The sequence below is a fragment of the Hippoglossus stenolepis genome, chromosome 20 (genome assembly GCF_022539355.2).
Source record: "Hippoglossus stenolepis isolate QCI-W04-F060 chromosome 20, HSTE1.2, whole genome shotgun sequence".
NCBI classification, from domain to species: domain Eukaryota; kingdom Metazoa; phylum Chordata; class Actinopteri; order Pleuronectiformes; family Pleuronectidae; genus Hippoglossus; species Hippoglossus stenolepis.
The window spans coordinates 20,270,199-20,292,051 of NC_061502.1; the positions used below are offsets into that span (position 1 = coordinate 20,270,199).

The 21,853-nt window shown below is 45.0% G+C and overlaps 1 protein-coding gene across 6 annotated transcripts in view; it reads right to left on the reverse strand.

The window, feature by feature from the left end:
* col12a1b (collagen, type XII, alpha 1b) overlaps nucleotides 1–21,853 on the reverse strand; it is a 95,163-nt gene that overhangs the window by 67,791 nt on the left and 5,519 nt on the right. For 5 of the 6 annotated variants that reach the window (XR_007032291.1, XM_047338168.1, XM_047338167.1 and 2 more), the window contains exons 4-16: nucleotides 21,476–21,619; nucleotides 20,074–20,127; nucleotides 18,770–19,033; nucleotides 18,208–18,372; nucleotides 16,722–16,895; nucleotides 16,337–16,627; nucleotides 14,981–15,583; nucleotides 11,972–12,250; nucleotides 11,614–11,889; nucleotides 4,766–5,035; nucleotides 2,895–3,161; nucleotides 1,971–2,163; nucleotides 1,505–1,629 (exon numbers count right to left, since the gene is read on the reverse strand). The exons of the other annotated variant lie outside the window; for it this stretch is intronic. Coding sequence is in view for 4 of the 5 variants with exons in the window: in XM_047338168.1 (XP_047194124.1) it covers nucleotides 1,505–1,629; nucleotides 1,971–2,163; nucleotides 2,895–3,161; nucleotides 4,766–5,035; nucleotides 11,614–11,889; nucleotides 11,972–12,250; nucleotides 14,981–15,583; nucleotides 16,337–16,627; nucleotides 16,722–16,895; nucleotides 18,208–18,372; nucleotides 18,770–19,033; nucleotides 20,074–20,127; nucleotides 21,476–21,619 (3,105 nt within the window). In the remaining variant the exon portion in view is untranslated. The remainder of the gene's footprint in view (nucleotides 1–1,504; nucleotides 1,630–1,970; nucleotides 2,164–2,894; nucleotides 3,162–4,765; nucleotides 5,036–11,613; nucleotides 11,890–11,971; nucleotides 12,251–14,980; nucleotides 15,584–16,336; nucleotides 16,628–16,721; nucleotides 16,896–18,207; nucleotides 18,373–18,769; nucleotides 19,034–20,073; nucleotides 20,128–21,475; nucleotides 21,620–21,853) is intronic. 6 annotated transcript variants of the gene reach the window in all.

The window sequence follows — 21,853 nt, forward strand, 5'->3', positions numbered from 1 at the left end:
GTGTGTCGAGGACGACACGTGTCAGGGACGACACGCTCTGCGGACGCTGAGCGATTAAAAACAGGGCCCCTGCGTGTGCAAGTGAAAACAGGTTAGGAGACAATCATTCTAAACCTTCAGCTCTTTCTCAGCCGGCTGCAGAAACAGATGCTTGACACTAAGAGGAACTGAGTCGGAGTTTTACCTCCGGAGTTCATTAATAAAAACAGAGTCAGCGTTTAGAGGCTGCAGACGACGACTTCAGTGACTCTGGGTTAAAATCTGAGCAAATTAATATCAAGTCTCCGTCTGAATGGAAACACAAACTGGGGTCCGACAAAAACCTGCAGCAGTTTTAAACTCTGGTTGCTTTTGGCACTCGGGCCTGAACCCCTGACAAAGTTCATCCTGTTTGAATAAACAATCCTGACTTCTTAAGACACATTAAATCTCATTTACAGTTTGATGCAGTTGAACATTTGGGGAAAAATTAAAAATAAAGCCCAGGTGGTTGTTGAGTTGGAAATGTTTTGTTAAATGTGGAAACTTTAGACCAGAAAGATTCAGATCAGATTTAGATCTTTATATAATTTCAGAGAAAGGCTCCTCCCTGTTAAATTCCCTGGAACCAACTATTGTATGAGTCTAATTTTGGTTTAATTCATGTTTTTCATTGTCTTATCTCTGAGGAATATCTCTGCTGATATTAACTTTTACTGGAACCTCCATACGTCCTGTGATTTGAATCCATTTGACTGAGTCCTCACTCAAAGACATAGAAGTGACGGTCAACAAGCTAACGTCACGTTGAATTTAAACATTTGCAAAGATGTAATTCAAGAAAAGTTTGAAAACTCTCCGACTTCAGTGTCGAGTTTTTCACACGTTGTTTAAAGACGAAAGTTTAAAAACGAAGCAGACGTTTAACGAGCTGCTCCCCATTACAGCAGGAATCCGTGCCCGGGTCAGCTCTTCCTCTGGAGGAGCAGCACATTCTCCGAACCTTGATATATTCGTGCGGTGGCCAACATTCAAGACCATAAAAAAAAAGACTTGAAAGCTGAGACACATCAGAAAAGTAAAAAATGGGGAAGATCTACTTTTCCATGACAACATTTTTTTGCCAAAAGATACCGATCTGATGTTTGTGGTCAAACTGGCAAAGACGCAACGTGTGAGGTGGTCGAGGACGATGTCCAATCCTCATTTATAAACGTCAGTGTGAACGCTCCAGATAACATGTCACTTCACACCGAGGGAGGAGAGGCAACACGAGCCAGACAGCTCGAAATAATTTGCACTAATTCAAATCGTCTGCGTCAGACTTCACTCTGCAATTCCAACGCGCCGGTGACATTAATTCCCTTCGACAACAAATACTTCAGCCCTCTGGCTGGATTCTACCTCAGTCAGATCACTGCTCTGAAGCGACTTGGCTCAGGGAGCATCTGGTCTGCAGACCTGCTCCGTAGAGCGGCTGACAACAGGGTGTGAGGTGCAGCGAGCTCGGGTTATCAGCTTTTACCAGGGTCGTCGATAGGAGGAGGCTCAGGAGCGTCAGAGAGGGTCGTCTTCTCCTCTCCGGCCAGAGGCACGCTCTCGCCTCCCTTAAACATCCCGGCCACGGACACTGAGTACTTTGTTCCTGCCCTGAGGGAAAAACAAAAAGTCTTTCTCAACGTTATCAAGTAAATACAAAATATAACTCCTGGTCTTTTACTTCAAGTCGCAAAACAGGTGATTGACTTTAATTCCACAGTTTGAAATAAGTTGTAGCAGCAAAAATGCTAAATTTTCCCCCATTTCCAACGATTTCTCTGTGAGAAATGTATTTTCTGTTTTTAGTCTCAAGGGAAAATAAATTGAATCTTTGGTTTTTGTTTAATAAGAACTTTGTGTGAAAGTCAAGATTTTCCTTTAAATTTGTATTCGTTCCCTTTTCCGGCGACTTTTTAAATCAAAGCCTTAAATTCCTCATGAGGAAAACTGACCTGAGCTCCTCTAGAACCACGGTGTTGTCATAGGGGCCGACGAGCAGCTCCCCCAGGTCAATGTCGTTCCCACTGGGGTGAAAGGTCACTTTGTAGCCCTGCACGTCCCCGGGAGCGTGATCCCAGGAGACTCTGAAGCTGTTCTTGGTGGGTTCTGAGGTCTGGAGGTTCTGCGGACTCTTGTAGGGCGACACTGAAATAGAAGAACCCGGGGCAGGACTTCAGGACCAACTTGCACTGAAGGTAAAAGTCAACACACTTTCAAACTGTTGGCAAAGGTTTGAAAGATCAGCCGCACCACAGTCGAGCCAGTTTCTCATTAGTCCATAATACAAATCCTTGGACCCGGAGGTGTTTGTTAAAGAAGCCCAGTGTCATGCGGTGTGTTAGTAACGCTAGCGTGTGATGGAGCCTGTGTTTAACTGTGGTTTTAGTGTCGTAGTGAGAAGACGCTGTAGTGTGAGACATATTCATCTTAACAAGTCCTTTAAACTCCACCTCGCTCAGAACATCATGTTCTTGGTGGAACAATGGAAACAAAAATCTGCAAGTTGAACGAGCAAAACCTGTGTTAATGCTTCGTCTGAAAGAAGTGATAACACGTGATTTCCTCTCTCTGTCTCAGTAAGGACACGAGAGGGAAGTCATCACGTCCTCATCCCGGCCTGAATGGGACATTTGAGACCAGAGTCACATTAACTCAGATATGTGACATCAGACACTGGATGTAAATAGAATTAAAGATCAGCTCCTTTAAACTTAGACACTTTCAATCATTTGTAAATAATAAGAATGAAAAAGCAGCAGATTCTTGGTTTCATTTCCCCACCGACGGGGTTTAAGAGCGAGCTGAGGTTTAAACGTCTTGGTTAAGAAGCGTCTGCGGTGGACTCTCTCAGATGGTTGAATTATGGACCAACGTACGTGTCGTTCCTACTCCTTGCCTTGCTTTTCCTTCCCCGCGTTTGTAGATGGGGTGAACGGTGATGTCGTACGTGGTCTTCGGCTGCAGGCGCCTCATGACGGTGGAAGTGGCCTTCCCGGGGATCTTCACCGCCACTTCCTTGCCCCCCTCGCTTGGGACGTACTTCAGTCGGTAGTTGACCACCTTGCCCGGCGCGGGCGTCCACGTGACTTTCATGGATCGCTCGGTCTCGTCCGACACGGTCAGAGCTTTACCGGCAGCAGAGGCTGAAAACAAAGAGCATAACAGGGTCCAGATCATTTAGATGTAGAAACGTAGAAAAGCTCCACTTTGGATTCCAGTGGTTTTATGTTTGATTTGTTACGAGAATGATGGATTTCAGTTTTACGGTTAACGATCACATGACGAAGTATTGGAGCCAGAATAAGGTCTTAATATTACCAGAAAAGTGTCAAATATTTGAATGCATCTGAAAGTATCTTTAGAGCTGAGTGAAATATCTGAGTTGAGGTTTAAAATATTCCAATTAAAAACTGCCTCTTATCCATTATATAAGAGGTGGAAACGATTACAGATAGTTAGTTGAATGAAAGTAGATTAAAAAGTAAATCTCTCTCTTTGGTGGAGAAACAAACTTCTGAAATAAAAAGCTGTGTCGATTACACAGTTGCTTCTTTCATTCATCATTTACTTATTTTTCATTTAAACCATGATAACCATTCACCAGCCCGGTGTGGTTTCTGTGAGCACTCGTCATATATAATCATAAAAACGTTAAATAGAACCGTCTGCTTCCTGCCAAAACTAACTGGTTATGAATTAGGCTTTGACCCAGAAATCATTAAGTGGCCGCGGAGGAAACATTCACCACATTTTCCTTTCACCCTCCAAAAAAACCAAACCCCAATAAAATGAAATTAACTTATTCCGATGATGCTGCGAGTGATTTAAAGAAAAAAACTTAGCAAAAGGGAATAATATGTTTATTTAAGGATCCAGAGGAAAGTTTCTCAAAGTGCTCGATTTCACTCTGGAGGATTTCTATCGGTTGAAGGAAACACGGCGTCCAACTTGTCTTCAGATCTGACCGGAGGAGATGTCATGGTCGTGTTGCACCGAGGGACGGTTTGTACTCAGTGATTTGTTTTGTGTGGCCTGTTTGTGCGTTTGATTTCCCAAGTGGAGGAATGTGTTGACATTTTTAGAGCGTGTCTCATCTCTGGTGAAGAATGTCAATGTGCATTTCATCAACCAGGACACACACGTTGTGCGATGTAATATTACCCTCAGCTGTTACTTATGTTACTTCTGCAAAAAACGCAAAAAGCTGTCGTCGCGGTGATGTTTCACCAAAAAAAACAGCTTCGAATCACTTTGAAAATAATTTAGAATGAAGATCTTAATTAAAATTTGGATCGTTCCCATGGAGGAGAAAAGCGGAAAAGTATAATTTGGAGAACTGGACAATTATTCACGCTCTGAAACATGTTTTGAATCAACTTTTGATTACATTCATGTGCCACAAAACACAAAACAGATTATTTTCTGCCAAATGTCAAAAGCTGAAAATAGAGTGAAAGCTTCCAAGATGTTGCTCCGAGCCTGGCCGAGCTGCAGCGGTGACGAGAAGGTCAAAAGGTGAGAGTCTCACATCCGGTGCTTTATGGTCTGTTTGACTCTGAATGATCATAATTCACTACATGAACATCAGATGTATTGAAGAAGACTTGAAACTAGAGACTGAGACATAAACTCCTGAGGAAAATGTTTCCTGACGTTCTAAACAATAGTTTTTAATTCGACCCAACTCGTCCCCTCAACCACTTCTGATCCTGGACAGCGGGCGTCAGTGGTGCGGCGTGTTTCTTACCATCAGTGGTTTCCTGTCCGTTGAGCGGGCCGCTGTCTTTGTGACCATAGGCGGCGACCACGGACACCTGGTACAGTGTCTCCGGAGTCAGACCGTCCAGCGCGGTGCTGGTCACGTGTCCCGGTACCGTCTTCTCTCCGGATTCCCTGGAAAACAGCGACTTCCACTTCACACGGTACATCTGCACGTTCCCAGGCGCTGCCGTCCAGGACGCCATGAAGCTGGTGTCGGTCACGTCGCTGGTGACCAGGTTTCTCGGAGGCCCCGCGTCTGGAAACAAGAAGCAGGGGAAGGGGTTAAACAAACATGCAACTTGAGTTTATTTCAGACTGTGGATGATGGAAGACGAGGAGGAGGAATCATGATCCCTCTTCAGCGAAAAGGTGACAACACGAACGGAGGAGGTGCAGCCGAGGAGCCAAGTTTCCATAACGTGATAATTATCACGGTCAATCACTTCCAGCTACACAATCAACAGAGGCAGCATTAAATAAATCATTTTGATTCATTTACCAGTCGATACAGATCTTTGGAGAAACAGCTCCCGAAATGTTTATGGTCGGAAAAATAGTTTCTGGTCCAGATTCAAGAAAACAAGGGTCAGGATATTTCACTTATAAAGTCTGAAGTGTGTTCAGTGACAAGGGCCAGACTCAACGTGAGTGTTCCTGCACTGAAGCTAAGAAAAACTCAATCATTCAAGTGGAAGAAGCCTGAATGTGACCAGAGCAGATCTCTCTCTGCCAGAAATGTCTTTTTAAAAATTATCATCCTTTTAAATAAGCAAAATGTGGTCAGACAGAAAGATGAGCTACGGAAAAAACTAATAATGAAACACAGGCTGCACATATGACAAAGATATTCAATTTAAAAAGATGTTCTGCACAGGCTGCAAAAATGCAAGGCTTTTAAAAGGTTCCATTTGATTTGATAACTAAAAAATCTGAGATGCACAGGACTCAATACATGTTCCTGACATGTTCCTGACGTGTTCCTGACGTGTTCCTGACATGTTCTGGAGGTTATGTTAAAGTGTCAGAGTGAGTCCATGTGAGGAAACAGCAGGACAATGTGTGGAAGCTTCCCAGAGAGCGAGTGGACGTGTGGACGAGGTTTCTAACACGTGACGGACGTGAAACTGGAAGAACACAAAGATCTCAGGATGAAGAAGAGGAGCCGTACACGTAGAAGACGAAGACGAGGAGGTTCCAGAGCTTCTGGTGATGAGGGCCGACTTCAGGACTGTTTTACAAAAGGGGCTGCGGTAAATGTTCCGAATAATATCTGGAGCAACGTCCTCGGACATCTGTGTTCTGACAGACATTTCAGGAAAGTGTCTGGACTCAAGCGCAGGTCTGCAAACAGCTTCAATGTTTCCAACAGACTGATACAACCAGTTTATATGATTTTTCACATGTGCTGCTCAGTCGTCGTCACTCAGACGCGGCTGCAGCCTCCATCACCAGGCAGCTCTCCACAGCTGCTGCCATCTTCTATCTGCTTCAAGGACTGCGGACGCTTTCGGAATGAGCAGCCACAGACAGTCGTCAGATGTCTGTGGAATATCTGTCTGAAAAAAATGTTCCATAAAGGAAGCTCATGTGAACAAAACCACAGGGAAATCAAGGAGCGGAGGAATGTTAACTGTTCTCTCTCTCTCTGTGTGTCTCCATCCATCAATCAGACCAAATATATATACTGTAAATAAACATGGACGACATGACAGCTCCCCGGTGACGGTAATAAACTCCTCCATGTCAGCAGATGGGATGTGGACCAGAGATGTATGATTGACAGCTGAGACTGACTGTACCTCGGTCACTACGGAGTCCAAATGACGTCAGGAGCAAAAGATGGCGGCACCTGCCTCTGTGATATTTTATAAATAAATAAATATTGGAACGTCTACAATTCAACGATAACTTAGCAAGTGAAAGATTTACACTTTAAATGTGCTTTGACATCCAGGTAATATCTGTGTGTGGAACAGTTGAGTTGAGACGGAGATGATGTGATTAGTAAGAGAGGATCCACAGAAGCAGGAGAGAGACTGACTCCTCTGTGGGTTTTATGAAACTACATTTAAAGCCTCTTGCTCTCTGACTCCGAGCTGGAGGAGGAGTCTGGGTCTCGTTGCCTCCGGAGCAGTCTCAGTGGAAAGAGTCTCGGCCAATAACTTTGTATAAACTTGGCCACTTGACATGTTCCATCTATCGTCAGACATGTGAAGCACCTTGAGTCTCACAGGGTGACGGCTGGTTTCTCACGGGTGGCCCAGATGGCAGGAAAGTAAGAAAAAACTCACTCTGGCAGTGTAATTGGTGCTACTCCACATCAGAAGACATACTCTCTGAGCAAGGCAGCGGCAGTGCCAGAGTCGAGGGTTCTAATTTCCTGTGTGGCTCAAAGGCTGTAGCGGGAATGATTCAGTCAAACCTTTATTTACACAGCGAGCAACTTCTCCTGTTTTGCAGACGCCTCAATTACAATACAAGAAACAACACGCTGCAAATGTTGAAAACCAAATTATAAGAGATTAGGAGATGAGCAATAAACAATATAAAATATTAATAACATGTAGAAAATCACACTGGATCTGAACCAAATCACACACACTCATAAGAATCAGTCAATTCTTCTCTGAGAGATCTCAACATATTGAAAAGCATCAGGTTGTCCGACCCACATCAGAGTTGTTCCCTGACCCACATCAGAGTTGTTCCCTGACCCACATCAGAGTTGTTCCCTGACCCACATCAGAGTTGTTCCCTGACCCACATCAGAGTTGTTCCCTGACCCACATCAGAGTTGTTCCCTGACCCACATCAGAGTTGTTCCCTGACCCACATCAGAGTTGTTCCCTGACCCACATCCTTCCACCAAGTTTAGAGGAGATCAGTCCAGTAGTTCTTGTTTAATCCTGCTGACAAACTAAACAACCAACCAACAACAGATTGGGGAGAAAACCTCCTTGGCCGAGGTTTATAAGTAGTTTATAAAGTTAATTCAACTAATAATCTAGGACACATTAAGTTTACAAAAGCTAAATTATTATGTATAAATATATATACTGAGCTTGATTCAAACACATATTTACACTGCTCTGAAGACAAGAGATTTAAAAAGATTTAGAGGGATTATCTTGTCTTATTTTAGTCTTTTCAACATATGGTTCTACTGAAGCAGAACATGGAAAAAGCCAATTTCCCAGTTTCATCCTGATCCTAAACTCAAGCGCAACGTGCTGTCAGCCGGGAGCACAGAGCGATGAGAACTCTCCTTACTGGCTGAGCTGGAAAGTAAAGACCACGAGTCCAAACTCCAGCCTCGGCCTCAGCCTCCCTCCTGAGGAGCGTCTGGAAACGCTGCAGAAAGCTGAAGACAGATGAGGACAGGTTGGAGGTCTGGGACTGATTTACACGAAAAGCATCAAAGCTTTCGATTTCCAAAGCGTCAGGATTAAAGAACTTGAGGAACACGCCCTTGTGTTAGGACTCACGACCATCTACGGGCTAAACTAAAGGTTTAATGGACACAAGTTCAAACAGGAAGCGAAAATTATGAGTAAAGCCTCAAATGCACCCGATCAATCTCGTTTTTTCTTACACTCGTTAGCAGAGTTTTGTTTCAGTGTTCTGTGGAAGTCATTCAGAATTAATTATCAGTCATCAATCTGACAATGAAATGTTCTCTCCACTGTGTTGCAAGGTTTTCCATCCCACAGCAGCGTCACGCTACGCTGGGCCGACGATCAGGAACTCCTGGTTCATGTCCACTTTTTGGGGTTCTTCCAAACAAGTGTTCAAAGTGAGGGACTTGAAAAAAGCCGCAAGCAGCTGCAGCTTCTTTAAACATCAACTGTGGACAAGTTTACACCCAAACAACTGAGAGAGGAACCACACTCCAGCGTATCCATGGATCTATCGGGCCATTGTTTGAAAAATGTCAGACCGAATGAAAACAAAGCTGCATTTATACGGTAGTTTGGGAAACAACCTGATATTTCACAGAAAACACTTTAACCTGCTGATTCTGGCCTGAAGAAGTATTTTCCATTTCAGCTCCCATGCATTCGGTCGTAAACAGAAACCGCCTCGTGCACACAGGAGGCCCTGGAGAAGCCTAACGCGAGTGTGTACAGTAAAATAGGTTTTTACAATAAGAAAGAGTGAGATCACTGGATTTAACGTGGGAACGGCGGCAGTGGAGCGGAGTTTTCTGCTGCAGATCTGAACAGGTTGAACTGAAACAAAGGGAAAGAGGATCCTCCTGCCAGCTGCCTCTGCTGTGGGCCAGCACCAGGGATGTCTGGAGGCCTCGCACTTCAAGCCTCCTCACACTGAACCAGACCGTGAACGCAGCACGGCTCCTGCTGAGCCAGTGCGGGCCCCCGAAGCGCCGGAAAGACAGAAGTGTGTTCCCGCTACCAGGGAGGCTGCTGCAGGCCGAAACACAGAGGCCGCAGACAACACTATTAAATTCCAGGCAAGCCCTCACAGGGTGGAAAGAAACGAACACGAGGAAACAAAGAAAGACTGAACGAGGGAGACGTGAAGAGGAAAATGGAACGAGAGACACAGCGAGAAGCTAATATGAAGAGACATGGCAAAACAGAACTGAAGACAAATGGGAGGCGACAGCGGAAAGACAAGGTGAGACGGAGATGCAGCGTGAAACAAAGACACATGCAGACATAAACAGAGAGGAGGACAGACACAGGAATGAGTCAGTCTCTCCTGCTCCTCCTCACCTTCCAGCCCTGCTCTCAGCTCGCAGACATTCCTGTCCGGTCTTGCTGTTTCTCATCTTCACCTCTCAGCCTGTGAGCGGCTGCTGTCGTGTCCACTGTCTCTGTTGCTGCACAAACACTTCTGTCTCACTGCACATCCATCCTCTCAGGTTCAGGTCGTCCAGGAGGAGTTCGGGACCATTAAAGAGCCGCGTTGTAAAAGCTATCCCGCTGTTTCTTTATGTTTACGTACAGAAACAGACTAAGTGGGGACAGAGAGAAGGTCCCCACTTCCAATCAGAGCAGAGACATGGTAAAGAGCCATGTGTCTTAAAGGAGACATATCCAGGGTCAGCTGGTAGAGCAGGTCCCTGGATACAGAGACAGACACCTTGTCCTTTACACAACACACAGAGGATGTGCGAGCGTGGGGGCAGAGGAGAACTAGTATTTGTGGCCGTGAGGTTTCCTTTACTTGTCTTGTGGCCTGATAACCGTCCACTACGTCCTTGACAGGAGAGACACTGGAGGAGGAACTCGTCTTTGACCCGAGACACTAAACTCCCAGTTTGCTCCAGTAGAGCGACGCAGCAGGAAACTGAGCAGCTTCCAGGATGTGGAGAAGTGTAAGAGAGCGTGGAAGCGAAGTGGGGCAAGTTCACACAATTCCCTCTTTTAAAAATAATTGGTCAAATAAAGCGATGACTCATCGGTGTTAACGCCTACTGCTGATTATTAATGTGAAAAGTGTCGTAGCTGCGTCTGCCTGCAGAGTGTGTTTCTTTCCTCCAGTAGGTATGTTCTGCTGACAGCCGCCTGGATCCAAGAGCGAGTGATGAAACTGTCGCGGCTTTTAATCAAATGCACATTTTCTTTTCCTAAGGGTGGTCAGCAAAAACTGGAATAAAGAGTAAAGTGATTCTTGTGTAACCTCACATCATGTGCTTCTATCCTAACTTTGTGGAAAAGACAGCAAAAGGGTAATTCATGAAAAACCCTCAAGGCGCTGCATAGATTCATATTTGAGCGATAAAGTCATGGCACAGTAAACATTGTAATGGGAAAAATGTTGTAAGCCACACAGGGGGGAGTAAATCCAACTGTGTGTTTTATGACAGACACACAAGGCTGGGACTCATTCTGCTCCTTTTAATAAACCGTCAACTATACAAGAAATGAGATTTAAAAAATAGTCTGGGACGATAAACAGCTGCTCGGTCTGAGGGGGCTGGAAGCACCAGGGTCCGACACAGAAACACACAGTGTTGCCATGGTAGAGAGGAATACATTTCTTCATTTCCAGCTGCATCCTCCGTATTCTGCGTCTTCAGATGATACGTAATCTCCCCCTGAAGTGCTAAAGCTGGAAATGTCTCCATGAGATAACTCCCCTTCAAGAATTTACGAATTATAACGTCACGGAGTGGAATGAAAAGATCTCCTCTGCTTTTCTTCTTCATCGTTTATCACCTTTTAGGTTCATCTCGGCCTAATTCCACTTCCCCATGTTCTGAGCGTGCATCTAGTTTTCCATTCCTTCCCCTGTGGGGCGGATCAGGGCTCGCCGGGTGGCAGGTCGGACTAACACTGCGGGGTTAGGAGTTTGTTTCCACTGGGGTCCAACATGTGTGGAATGTTTGAGAATCCCAGCAAATGTCAAATGACAGATGACGGCTTTCAACACAGAGGACGTCAAAATTTGAACTAATTTCCACTGTGGGTTTTTAAATGACGCAAAGACAACTGGGACCAAGAATGTTTGAATCACCACAACATCATCTTGATTTAAAAGTGTAATTTGACCAAACGTCTGCACCATCCTGATGTCGTCCCATATTTGCACCTCCAGCTGCTTGTCTGTCACGTCCCCTCAAGCAGAAGTGGAGGCGGACATTTAACAATCACAATAACACTAATTAAAATGATCAACCTGCATCTGAACATGTCTCCTTTAACTTGCTACTCGTTTCCTGGACTTCAGAAATCAACTTCTGATCCAGAGTCCGACTTGAAACAACAATTCTGCTCCTGTTGGAGCTTCAAACATTTAGCTTTTATTTATTACAGCATCTGTATCTCATCTTTTAACGATATAACTTTAACCCAAAGCCACGCTCACCGTCTTTGGTGGTGCCGTCGGTTTGCAGTGGCACTCCGGGGCCGGACTGGTACTCAGGAGTGACGGTGACGCGGTAGGTTGTTTGGGGCCGAAGCTGCTGGAGGACAGTCGTCGTCTCGGGGCCGTCGGTTATCATCTCAAGCCTCGAGCTCTCGTCCCCAACGGGTTCGTAGGACAGACGGTAACGAGTGACGGCTCCAGGAGCTGGAAGCCACGACACTCTGAAGCTGTCTGTTGTCTCCTCAGAAACTCGCAGGTTGCGCACGGGGCCTTTTTCTGCAACAGGTGAAAGAGTCAAGTTTGTTCTGCTCCCATTTAAGAGCTTAAAAAGATAAATGTGGTGAGTGTAGATAAATACCTTCTAAAGTGGTTTCATAGCCTGTCACAGGTAGGCTCTCCCCTTTCACGTAGTGAGCGTTAACTTTGACTTCGTAGCGGGTGAGCGGGTTGAGGTGGGGGAGGATGGTGGTGAGTGTGTCCCCGGGCACAGACATGGAGACATAATGCCCGTTGGCAACATCTGCCGGCTTGAACTGAACCAAAAAGGACTCGACGTCGTTGGCGTCCATCCCCCACAAGGCCCTGAAGCTCCTGGGGCCGACCTCCAAGAAGGACAGGTCCCTCGGCTGAACCAGTTCTGGAGAAGGTGGCAGGAAACAAAGTTAAGGTTCATTTTCAATCAAACACAATGTGAAAACATGTACGATAATAAATTCTTCTTTACGGTCACGTTCATCTTGTATCTAATCACGCGCAGACACAGATGGAAATAGTTGACTGCAGTTGGCCTTTTTTAATTTAGTTGAGTTTAATTGAAAAACCTCAGCTTAATAAAGTCTGTAACTTCTTTCTGTTCTCTTGATGTTAAAGCATCAAAGATGTGACTCTCAGCACCAGGGGTGTTTCACAAGCTCAAGCAGGAACCAGCGGAACAAAGCTAACGTCACTTCAGAGCGAATAATCCACAACAAGAATCTCAGCAGATTGAAGTTGAACACAAGAGTCGCTTTCTCTTTGGTCCAAAAGCAAATTCACACATCTAATTCTTCTTCAGGCTGCAGCTTATCTTTCTGATTAGTTTAGTTTTTATATGATGAACTAACTTTTCTAAAGAGACTTGAATGAGTTGGACAGTAAGAAGGGAGTAAACTGGTTGTGGTGCCCCCCCCCACCCGGCAGCTGGGGCCCTAACACAGCGTGTGATGAGCGGCCCTGGATCAGGAGGGCAGCTGCTGAGAAACGCCCTCAGTGGCAGCTCTCTGCCGTCGGGTTGGGACTGAGCAGCTCCCCAGGCTCCTGTACACTTCTCTGTGTTGACATAAAGTCATTATTATATAAGAATTATATAATCAGCAATCAAAGCCGGTGTGAGTCACATTCCACGCTGGCAGAGCTGGAAGCTCCATTTGGCAAAGTGCGAGACAGAGATTAAACTTAAGCTTTTGTGAGTAACTTTGCTTGCTTGTTGAAACTCGACTACCAGATGTTTAATGATTTAGACACAAAGAATGCTTTTCAATGTGGAGATTCCTCCACGGATCCGTGACGGGCAACACTCCCGACAGCCCCTGATTGTCCTGGTGTGGTATTAACTGAGTCATCTGCTGCTCAGACCAGGTTTAAACAAATGCAAAGAAAACTGTGCACCCCACGGTCTGACCCAGCTCTGATGTTTCCACTCGCAGGAACTCTCCCTGGCCTCGAATGATCAAAAGGTGGACATGTGTTGAGCACATTGAGGTGGAGGAGGGCTCGGCTGAGAAGACAGCTTGTGTGACATGTTTGTACTCGTCTGCATTGGGCTCCCCACTGAAGGCTGGTAGAGTTACATCTGAGCGCGGCTGTAATTAATTGGTCAAATGTTGTTTCGATCACAACAACTGTTCCTCATCATAATACTCAACAGGTAGTTTTACAACATGTGCTCACATTAAAAGACGGATGTTTCCCATTTAATCTGCTGAAACCGTGGAGGCTCTTGATTATCAAAAGAAAGTTTGAGCCCATCACGTTTGATGACATCATGTTGAGCAGGCTGGATAATGAATAAAGAATTAACGAGATAAATCAACATAAGCCCAAGTGAACCCTAAACTGCACATGATATTGTTTTGAAGGTTTTTCAACTCGAAAAATGTTCAAGGAAAGGAATTGCTTTTGTAGTCTATTAAATTCTTCAGCAAAATGTATACAAATACAATTAAATCTAGTTGGAAATAACCTAATATAAATCTGCTGACTGCTCAGTGCTCCACTGTTGGTACAAACAAAAGCAATGAATGAGTATTTCCGATTGAATGGTTATAAATGCAGAATTCTTGATGTCTCCAGCCTGTCATCGTTCTCCAGATTCATCCGAGTAGAGGAAAGTACATGAGTGAATCTTTAAACATCAAATATTCCAACCGAACACAGTAAACTGAAGTCAATGATCGACTCAGTAGCTGTTTGCACTTCGCTGAACGTGAAGCACCTGATGTGCAGTGAGCTACTTCCACATCGTGATGTTATAAATCTATTGGTGGTTCCTGTGGTAGTGTGGTATATTCAGCTAACATAGATTGTTAATGACATGTTCATGATTAGGGGGCCCCTCGTTTCCTGACTCTCAGATGAATCTAATTATTATTCGATATGATACTCGTTAAGTTCTCTTTGAGCTGTTAGATAGAGGGGTTTCCATCTTTAAGTAGGAAGCATGTTTTTTATTAGAGGCCCCTATGTATGACGTCATTTTATCTTATTTCCTGGGCGGAAACAACTTCCCTATATGAAGGCTTGTCCGGCACCGGCGAGGGAGACTTCTTAATTGGCCGAGAACGTCTCCGGGTATACCTAGGTACCTGTCCTGACCTGTAACTTCTGTGTAATAAACCTTATTATACAAGCAAGAACGGTGTCCGCGGAGATTCCTTCATCATCATCTTCAACATCACTGCTGCTTAAATATACGACAGTAGTAGCCTTACTTCAATATAAGACAAAGTACACACTGAGTCCAACCAGCAACTGATCCTGAAAATCCAAGAGTCAACGTTTGAGCATCAGAAGCAACTTCATAACACACATCTATTCATGGTTTGAACCAACAACCTGATGATCACAACACGCTAACAGTAGAGGTGATAGCAGCGGTACGACCGCTTCTACACGTCCACAAACAGATACATCCCACCTCTGCTGCTAAAGCTATGATCCAACTGGAGAAGGAGGAAAAGTGGGAAACACTTCACCAAAATGAAAAGTGTTTCCCATAACACACCTCGTTTAAGAACAAATAGAAGTTTGACAGCCGTAAATGAGCAGAACTTTGTTCAAAGAACAGTGCGCTGTCGTCAGCATAGAGGATTAAAGCCGTCTTACTTACGTCTCTGTAAGATAGTGCGAAGTTCTTGCTCGATTCTCAGGCAGATGGACTGCGTCAGTTCTTTGGAGATTCTCTGGAAGGCATCAAAGTCCTCCACGGTGTACACATGGGTGTCAGCGGGCGTATTGGCGATGGCCTCCAGCTCACTTCGTACAGCGTCCTTAACGCCCACTGCGAAGATCTCCACGTCAGACTTCCTCAGGTTCGTGGCCGGGTCCCGGAAGGCGTCGGACGACTTCCCATCAGTGATGAGGATGGTAACGCGAGGAACGTTGGAACGCGCCCCCCGGTTGGTCAGGAAGATCTTCTCCCTCACGTAGGTCATGGCCCTGCCGGTGTTGGTGGAGCCGCCCCTGTAAGGGAAGGTCCTCACAGCCTTGACCACGGCAGCCAGGTCGTGGTGAGTGTTCAGGTAGAACTCGGTGTGAGGGTCCCTGCTGTACTGGACCAAGCTGATCTGAACTTTACCGACCCCGATGTCGAAGGTGTTCACCAGCACCTCGAGGAAAGCTCTCACTTTAGCAAAGTTGGCCAGACCGATGCTGTAGGAGCCGTCGACCAGGAGGACGACGTCGGCTTGGACGTCCATACCCAGAGAACATTCTAGGGAGGAAAATTAAAAAGTTCTCATTTACTAACAAGTTCTCTATGCCTCAGTGAAAATACTTTGATCACTGGTTCTGTTCATCCTGTGCAGGACTTGTTTATTGGCGAATTAAAGACTTTGTGGGAAAGATCTCCGTGTTTACAACGGGCCTGAGTCTTTGGACAGTTGCCTTTTCACACATGCAGCACACAGACGGACATTGTCCACGTGAGACGCTTTCACACCCACTTGAAATACTCGGCTTAGATAAGACGAGCGGTGGCGCCCGGGTAAAACATGAGGGACAAATTATAGAGACATCATCCGCACGCCCACTTGCTGTGAAGTCTCTGGACAACAATCAGCTCTTTTCACACATGGATGCAACTGGACATTACACAGCTGTTCTGCTGCGGAACTGGCAAGAGATTAAATTCACACTTACAGCTCCTCTGGGTAAAGTCTAGAAAGCTTCAGGTTTTCAGTGCTTGTGCAAAAGCAGTGTTTGTGTTCATTTTACGTCTTGTGGTTGTTTGGTCTGTTTGTGGTTGTTTTGTGTGTTTGTGGTGGTTTTGTGTGTTTGTGGTGGTTTTGTGTCTCTTTGTTGTCCTTCTGCCTCCCTCTGAAACCACTGAACTAAGCTGGATGACTTTGAAACAAAGGATAGTTCAGGGGCTCCCTGACGTCTTGTGCCTCTGCCCAGTTGACCAGTTGTTAATCCATCTATTTATTCCTGAGTCTTCATGTCGGAAAACTGTAAAACCACTCACCCACTGACAGTTTAATCGGCTCTGTCTTCTGCATGACCACGGCGGGTTCGCTGGGCGTCAGGCCCTTCAGGGCGAACAGGCTGATCTGGTACTCTGTGTCTGGAGAAAGGTCTCTGACCACCACCGCCGTCTGGGATGGGCCCACGTACAGCTCCTGCCGCTTTCTGCCGGTCATCATGGGGATCATCTGCACCTTATATCCTGAGACGTCCCCGATGGGGGCATCCCAGGTCACACGCACGGACTTCGAGGCCACCTCCAGGACTTGGAGGTTAGAGGCTGGCTCAACAACTGCAAAACAACATCAGAATTATAGGATGTCTGTTTTTCTTTAAGCCCTTTAAACCCAGACATGGTATAAAAGTATTTTCTCAGCACATCTCACCTTCCTCTCCGCTGACCAGGGAGCTGAGTTGATCGTCGACCCCGGCGCAGATCTGCAGAATGAGCTCTTTCTGCACATTCTTGATCATGTCGAAGTTGGCGACATTGTAGACGTGACTTCTGTGAGGCGTGGAGGCCATCAGCTTCATCTCAGCTTCATCGGCCTGACCAATACCTACAAGCCGAGAGAAATACAACATCAGAGTTTAGGATAGTTTATGAAAATGGGGGAAATCTTCTTTATGAACGTTGTGATTCCCATTGTTTTCTCATTTTGAGCTCAGAGGCAACAAGGCTGAATCCATGGCCATGCTCGTAAAGTCACTGAGGATTACTTTGTAATCAGTGTATTTGCTCCAGGTCTGTAAATACTGGAAGAAATAATTGGTCCATAAAAGACGTGAAGTGCAACATTGGTTTTCCACATTAGCGGATTAAACGTTCTGGAGCTGGAATTATCAACAGAATCACCTCGACTCAGGATGGAAAGTGTGACAACGTGAGCAGTTCATGTTAAACTGGAGAAAGTGTTTTAGGACGGGGGTGAGACACGAAATAAAGTTTATTCAAAGTTCAGCTGTGAACTTTTTTAAGCTTTCTTCTTTTCTGCTCCTACATGCGAGAGGCAAATACAGTAAGTTTGTCTCGACAACATTTAACTGACAGATAAAGGTTTGAGACACAAGATCATAACTTATTGTTCAAATTGTTCTCTCTTATTTTATTCCTGTGCTTCTTTATTTCCATCTCCCTTCCTTCCTCCTCGGTTTAATTCAATTCAAGCACCAAATCCTAACAACATTATCTCAAGGCTGTAAGAAAACATTTGGAATGTAAGACTTTTACTTATAATTGAGAATTTTTCCATATTGATGTTGATACTTTTACTGAAATAGACGATCTGAATAATTCCTTCAACACTGAGGCATTACTGCAGTAACTTCACCACACACACTGTGGTTTAAACTGTCTGAAACCAACCGAGCTCCCGTGTGCTTCGTGTAAACGCCATCACCCTCGCCCCATTAAAAACCTTTTAAAGCCTGGATCGCCTCCAGGAAACGATCGGAGGTTTCGTTTGTTTTTGTTTGTTTTAGTTGAAGTGGAAATGAACAGTGCTTCTAACGCGTGTTACCAGCTTCTCCTGCAAAACCTGGGAACATATTTAATGTCTCCAAAAGCAATTTTCAATCAGTGACCCACTTTCAGCCACTGTAGAGATGAGCTGTTGTTGCTCTAACACCATAGCAACCGCCCACTCCTGCTTCTCCATCCTCACTTCGTGGAAAGTCTGACACTGAACCTTGAGCATAAACATTGAGAAAACCTGCTATCACTCGCTTGTAACGTTAATGATGGAGGAATTTAACCTTGTTCCATTATTATGTCATCACAGGTTGTTTCTGTTACTAACAACAGTTAAAAGCATTAAATAAAGATGGAAAATGTAAGATGTGGAATGCAATAAACTTGTTCTGGCTCCATACCGAGGACAAAGATCTCCACCCCACTGCTCCTGAGCTGCTTGGCGTAACCCTCCACTGCATCCTCAGATTTGCCATCTGTGATGATGACCAGCACTTTGGGGAAATTCAGCCTGGCGCCGGCAGCCTCCGAGAGAGTGTTTTTCAGGATGTAGCTGAGGGCATTGCCTGGAGCAACGAGACAGAGAGGTTTTAATATACGGGAATTAAGTTTTAAACAGTGCAGAGCCAAAAGGTGTGTCTTCAATATAATCACCACAGGGTGAGAAGGATTATGTGACAGGTCATTATGTTTGCTACCAATAAAAATGATGTGAGGTATATTATTTTTGATTTGATTTGATGTGTTCATTGGGCGAGTTTGAACAGGCTACGTGGTTAAACAAATGACAAGAAGTCTCAAGTTTTTTTACTCTTGTAGAAAGTAGGAATAAAAATAATGATTATTATTTAAACTCATTTCAAATGGCCGAAAACGTATTTAATTATTTAGCATTTAGTAAAAGTTACGATTTACTGTTGTGTGATAGTGTGAAGAACACGTTAAATGACATGGACAGCGTACCTGTCATGGTGTTTCCTCCCTGGTACTGCAGCGAGCCCACGGCCTGCAGCAGCGCCGCCCGGGTCAGGTGTGTGTTCAGGTTGAACTCGGCCCTGGTGTCGCCGCTGTACTGCACCACACCGACACGGGACTTGTCCTGTCCGATCTGAAACGCTCCGGCCGCCGCCGAGATGAAGTTGCGGATGTATTTGAAGTTCGGTCGGCCCACGCTCCAGGAGCCATCCACCAAAAACACAATATCAGCGATGGCGCTCACAGAGCATTCTGGGGAAAAGAACAGACGGGAAAAGTAAAGACAAGTTGGTCACTGGTGAACCGGTGTTGGTCTGGACCATCAGATCGATTCTTCTTTCCATCGAAGGAAACAACTGGTGAAGATTTATACGTCCACTGTGTTTGTCTCGTAGACGGTTTCTCTCAAACAGATTTGTAAAGCAAAGTCGGGAGTTTTGTTTGTATTTTGTAGAAGAAAAGGTTAGTTTCATTCACTAGATTCTATCTGAGGCACTTTTATTTGCCTAAATATAATAAAATATTAATGAAAATGTAAACGTCAAACAAAAACATTGTTGAAATTATTATTTAACAAAGACACTTGCATGAACGTCGACTCCGAGGTTCTGGCCAAGTTCTTGGAAAAGACGGTTCAGAGTTGATTGTTTAATTTGATGGAAGCTCTGTATCACTCAAGATGAATGTTTGACCAACGCCCAAATGAACCTGTTGAGTGTAAAACCCGTCAACCACCATGTCTGAATCCTTCCACCGGTGGAGGTGGAAGTAGAAGAGTCTCTTTGCTGCTTTCTGGGACTTTTCTTCTGACTTTCCTCCCATGAAAAGAAGGAAAATTCAGCACAAGCTCGTCATCCCGTGCCGAACGGAGCCAGGGCGGCAGCAGCAGAACTCTTGTAAATCAGCATCTGTAATGGTTTCCACTTCCCTCAGCACTTCAGGGCTGGGCTCCTCTCCGCTCGCCCCCCCTCCCCAACTACAACAGCGGCTCCCCGACCCACCTACGACCCCCCCCAGTGAGTGTGAGCAGCTTCCTTAGCACTGGCATAATTGGCCGGCAGGGGACCAAGCCGATGACCGAATACTTCAGAGATTTATGGGGGCCTAATTTTGATTTGTGCGTTGTGTGGTCGGAGCCTCCCTTCGCTGCTGAGCTCAGGCTGATGGACGCCGCCCAGCAGTGACGGAGAAAACTCAGGAACAAGAAGTGGAAATGTCGAGGAGGTTAGGAAGTGAAAACCTTCGTCAAATTAAGGTTTAAGATAAATGATTGGATGAGATCAATGACTTACTGACTGATTCTGAAGGCTCTGGCTTCCTGGATGGACCTCTGCCACCGGACTCGACTGAAAGACAATAAAACATGTAATTACAAAACTCAGAGACAAACTGGTTAATCTGTGTCCTCAGAAACCCCCCGAATGCTCATATAATGGGATATTATGAACCGTTTTCTGTCAGAAACTGTCCCTGTTTTACTTCAACAAATATTAGACCTCTCAACTTGGAACCAGACTGGTCTTTTGTTTGTGTGTTTCCATGCGTGAGATTTGCTCTGCAGCGTTTCCACCTCAGAGATGCGCCGAGCATGCAGAACGAGTTCCCACATGGAACTAATGGGTTGATGTCTTTCTAACAGATTTCTCAGAGGGTTTGTCAGATCATCAGCGGCGGTGCCAGGAAGACGTCCCCATCAAACTGCTGCCATGGTTTCAGTGAAGACCTGACTCAGTCTCTAGTTTCAAGTGTCCTTCAATACAGCTGATGTTCATTTCGTGAATTATGATCACTTACAGTCAAATAGACCATAAATCAAGCCAAGAACAATATTACACACTGTGGACAATAAAGTTCCTGAGTGTCAAACAATGTATCTTAAAATTCATTATTGCTTTAAATGTTGAGGTTAATCTTCAAAATACCAGTTAAGAAAAAGATATCTCCACTAGGAGCATTTCATAACTTCTCTGGTGCCGTTACATGATCGTGATCGTGGAGTTTATCCAGATGTCAGAGTTTAAAGACTTCTCGTCTGTGTTGGCATAAAATCCCTATTTTTCCTTTTTGGTAAACAAAACCATCTAAAATAAGTCGTACAGCTACTTTAGATTTGATTAAGTTTTACTGCGTGAGTCTAAAACAATGGGGTTTTTTGTCCACACACGGTCTCAGACCACAGGAAACACTTCACAGCTGGATTGTGTCCTGATTGGCTCCCTGCCGCGGAGTTACTGAAATCTGTCTCGTCAGGCTTCCAGTCGACCGCTTTCAAACTCTGGCACTGTTCAAAGGCTGGCTCACAGGGGCTTTGGTAAAACTGTTGCTCACAGCTGTTTCTACGTGACACACGAATCCCAAATCTTACAATCGACCCCAAAAAGGGCTTCTTAATATGAACCTGTGTTAAAACTGCTTTCTCTGCCTCATGTTGATTTGAATAAATGAATACATTTCTCATCCTGAAGTTCAATATCAAATCTAAATAAAGAAACGTCCAGGTTGGACAAAGTAACAGATCTGAATATGTCGGATCTATAGATGTTCCTCGTATGTCCTCCCTCACAGGAGGTGTTCAGGTGTTTGGTTTTCACACCGAAGTGGACGGTCACCATGGCGACAGACCAGCTGCAGACCAACTTTACTGGGATTTAACTGGATGTTTGGAGCTGAACACTTAGGGACATGGTGACTCACGTGTGATCTGGCCGGAGATGGGCAGACTCTCCTCCGATCCGGCGTACGCTGCTATCGTTACAACATAATCCACATCTGGACTCAGGTTTGGGATGGAGGTCTTAGTCGCAGATGCAGGCAGCGTAAATTCTTTCCTTGGTTCTTCTACAAGAATGCACACAGTCAGAGGGAAGCCATTAGGAAAATATTGCATTACTTCATTTCTCCAAGAGTCAGAACAGGGCATCAGACGAAACCTTATTCAGACTATTGACCTGCGGACTGGAAGATCCGTGTAAACACACAGCAGTTTGATTAAATCTGATGAAAACTTTCCGCATTACTACGAATTACTATAAAACACATGGTTTTAACCTCAAATACCTTCAAACCTTCCAT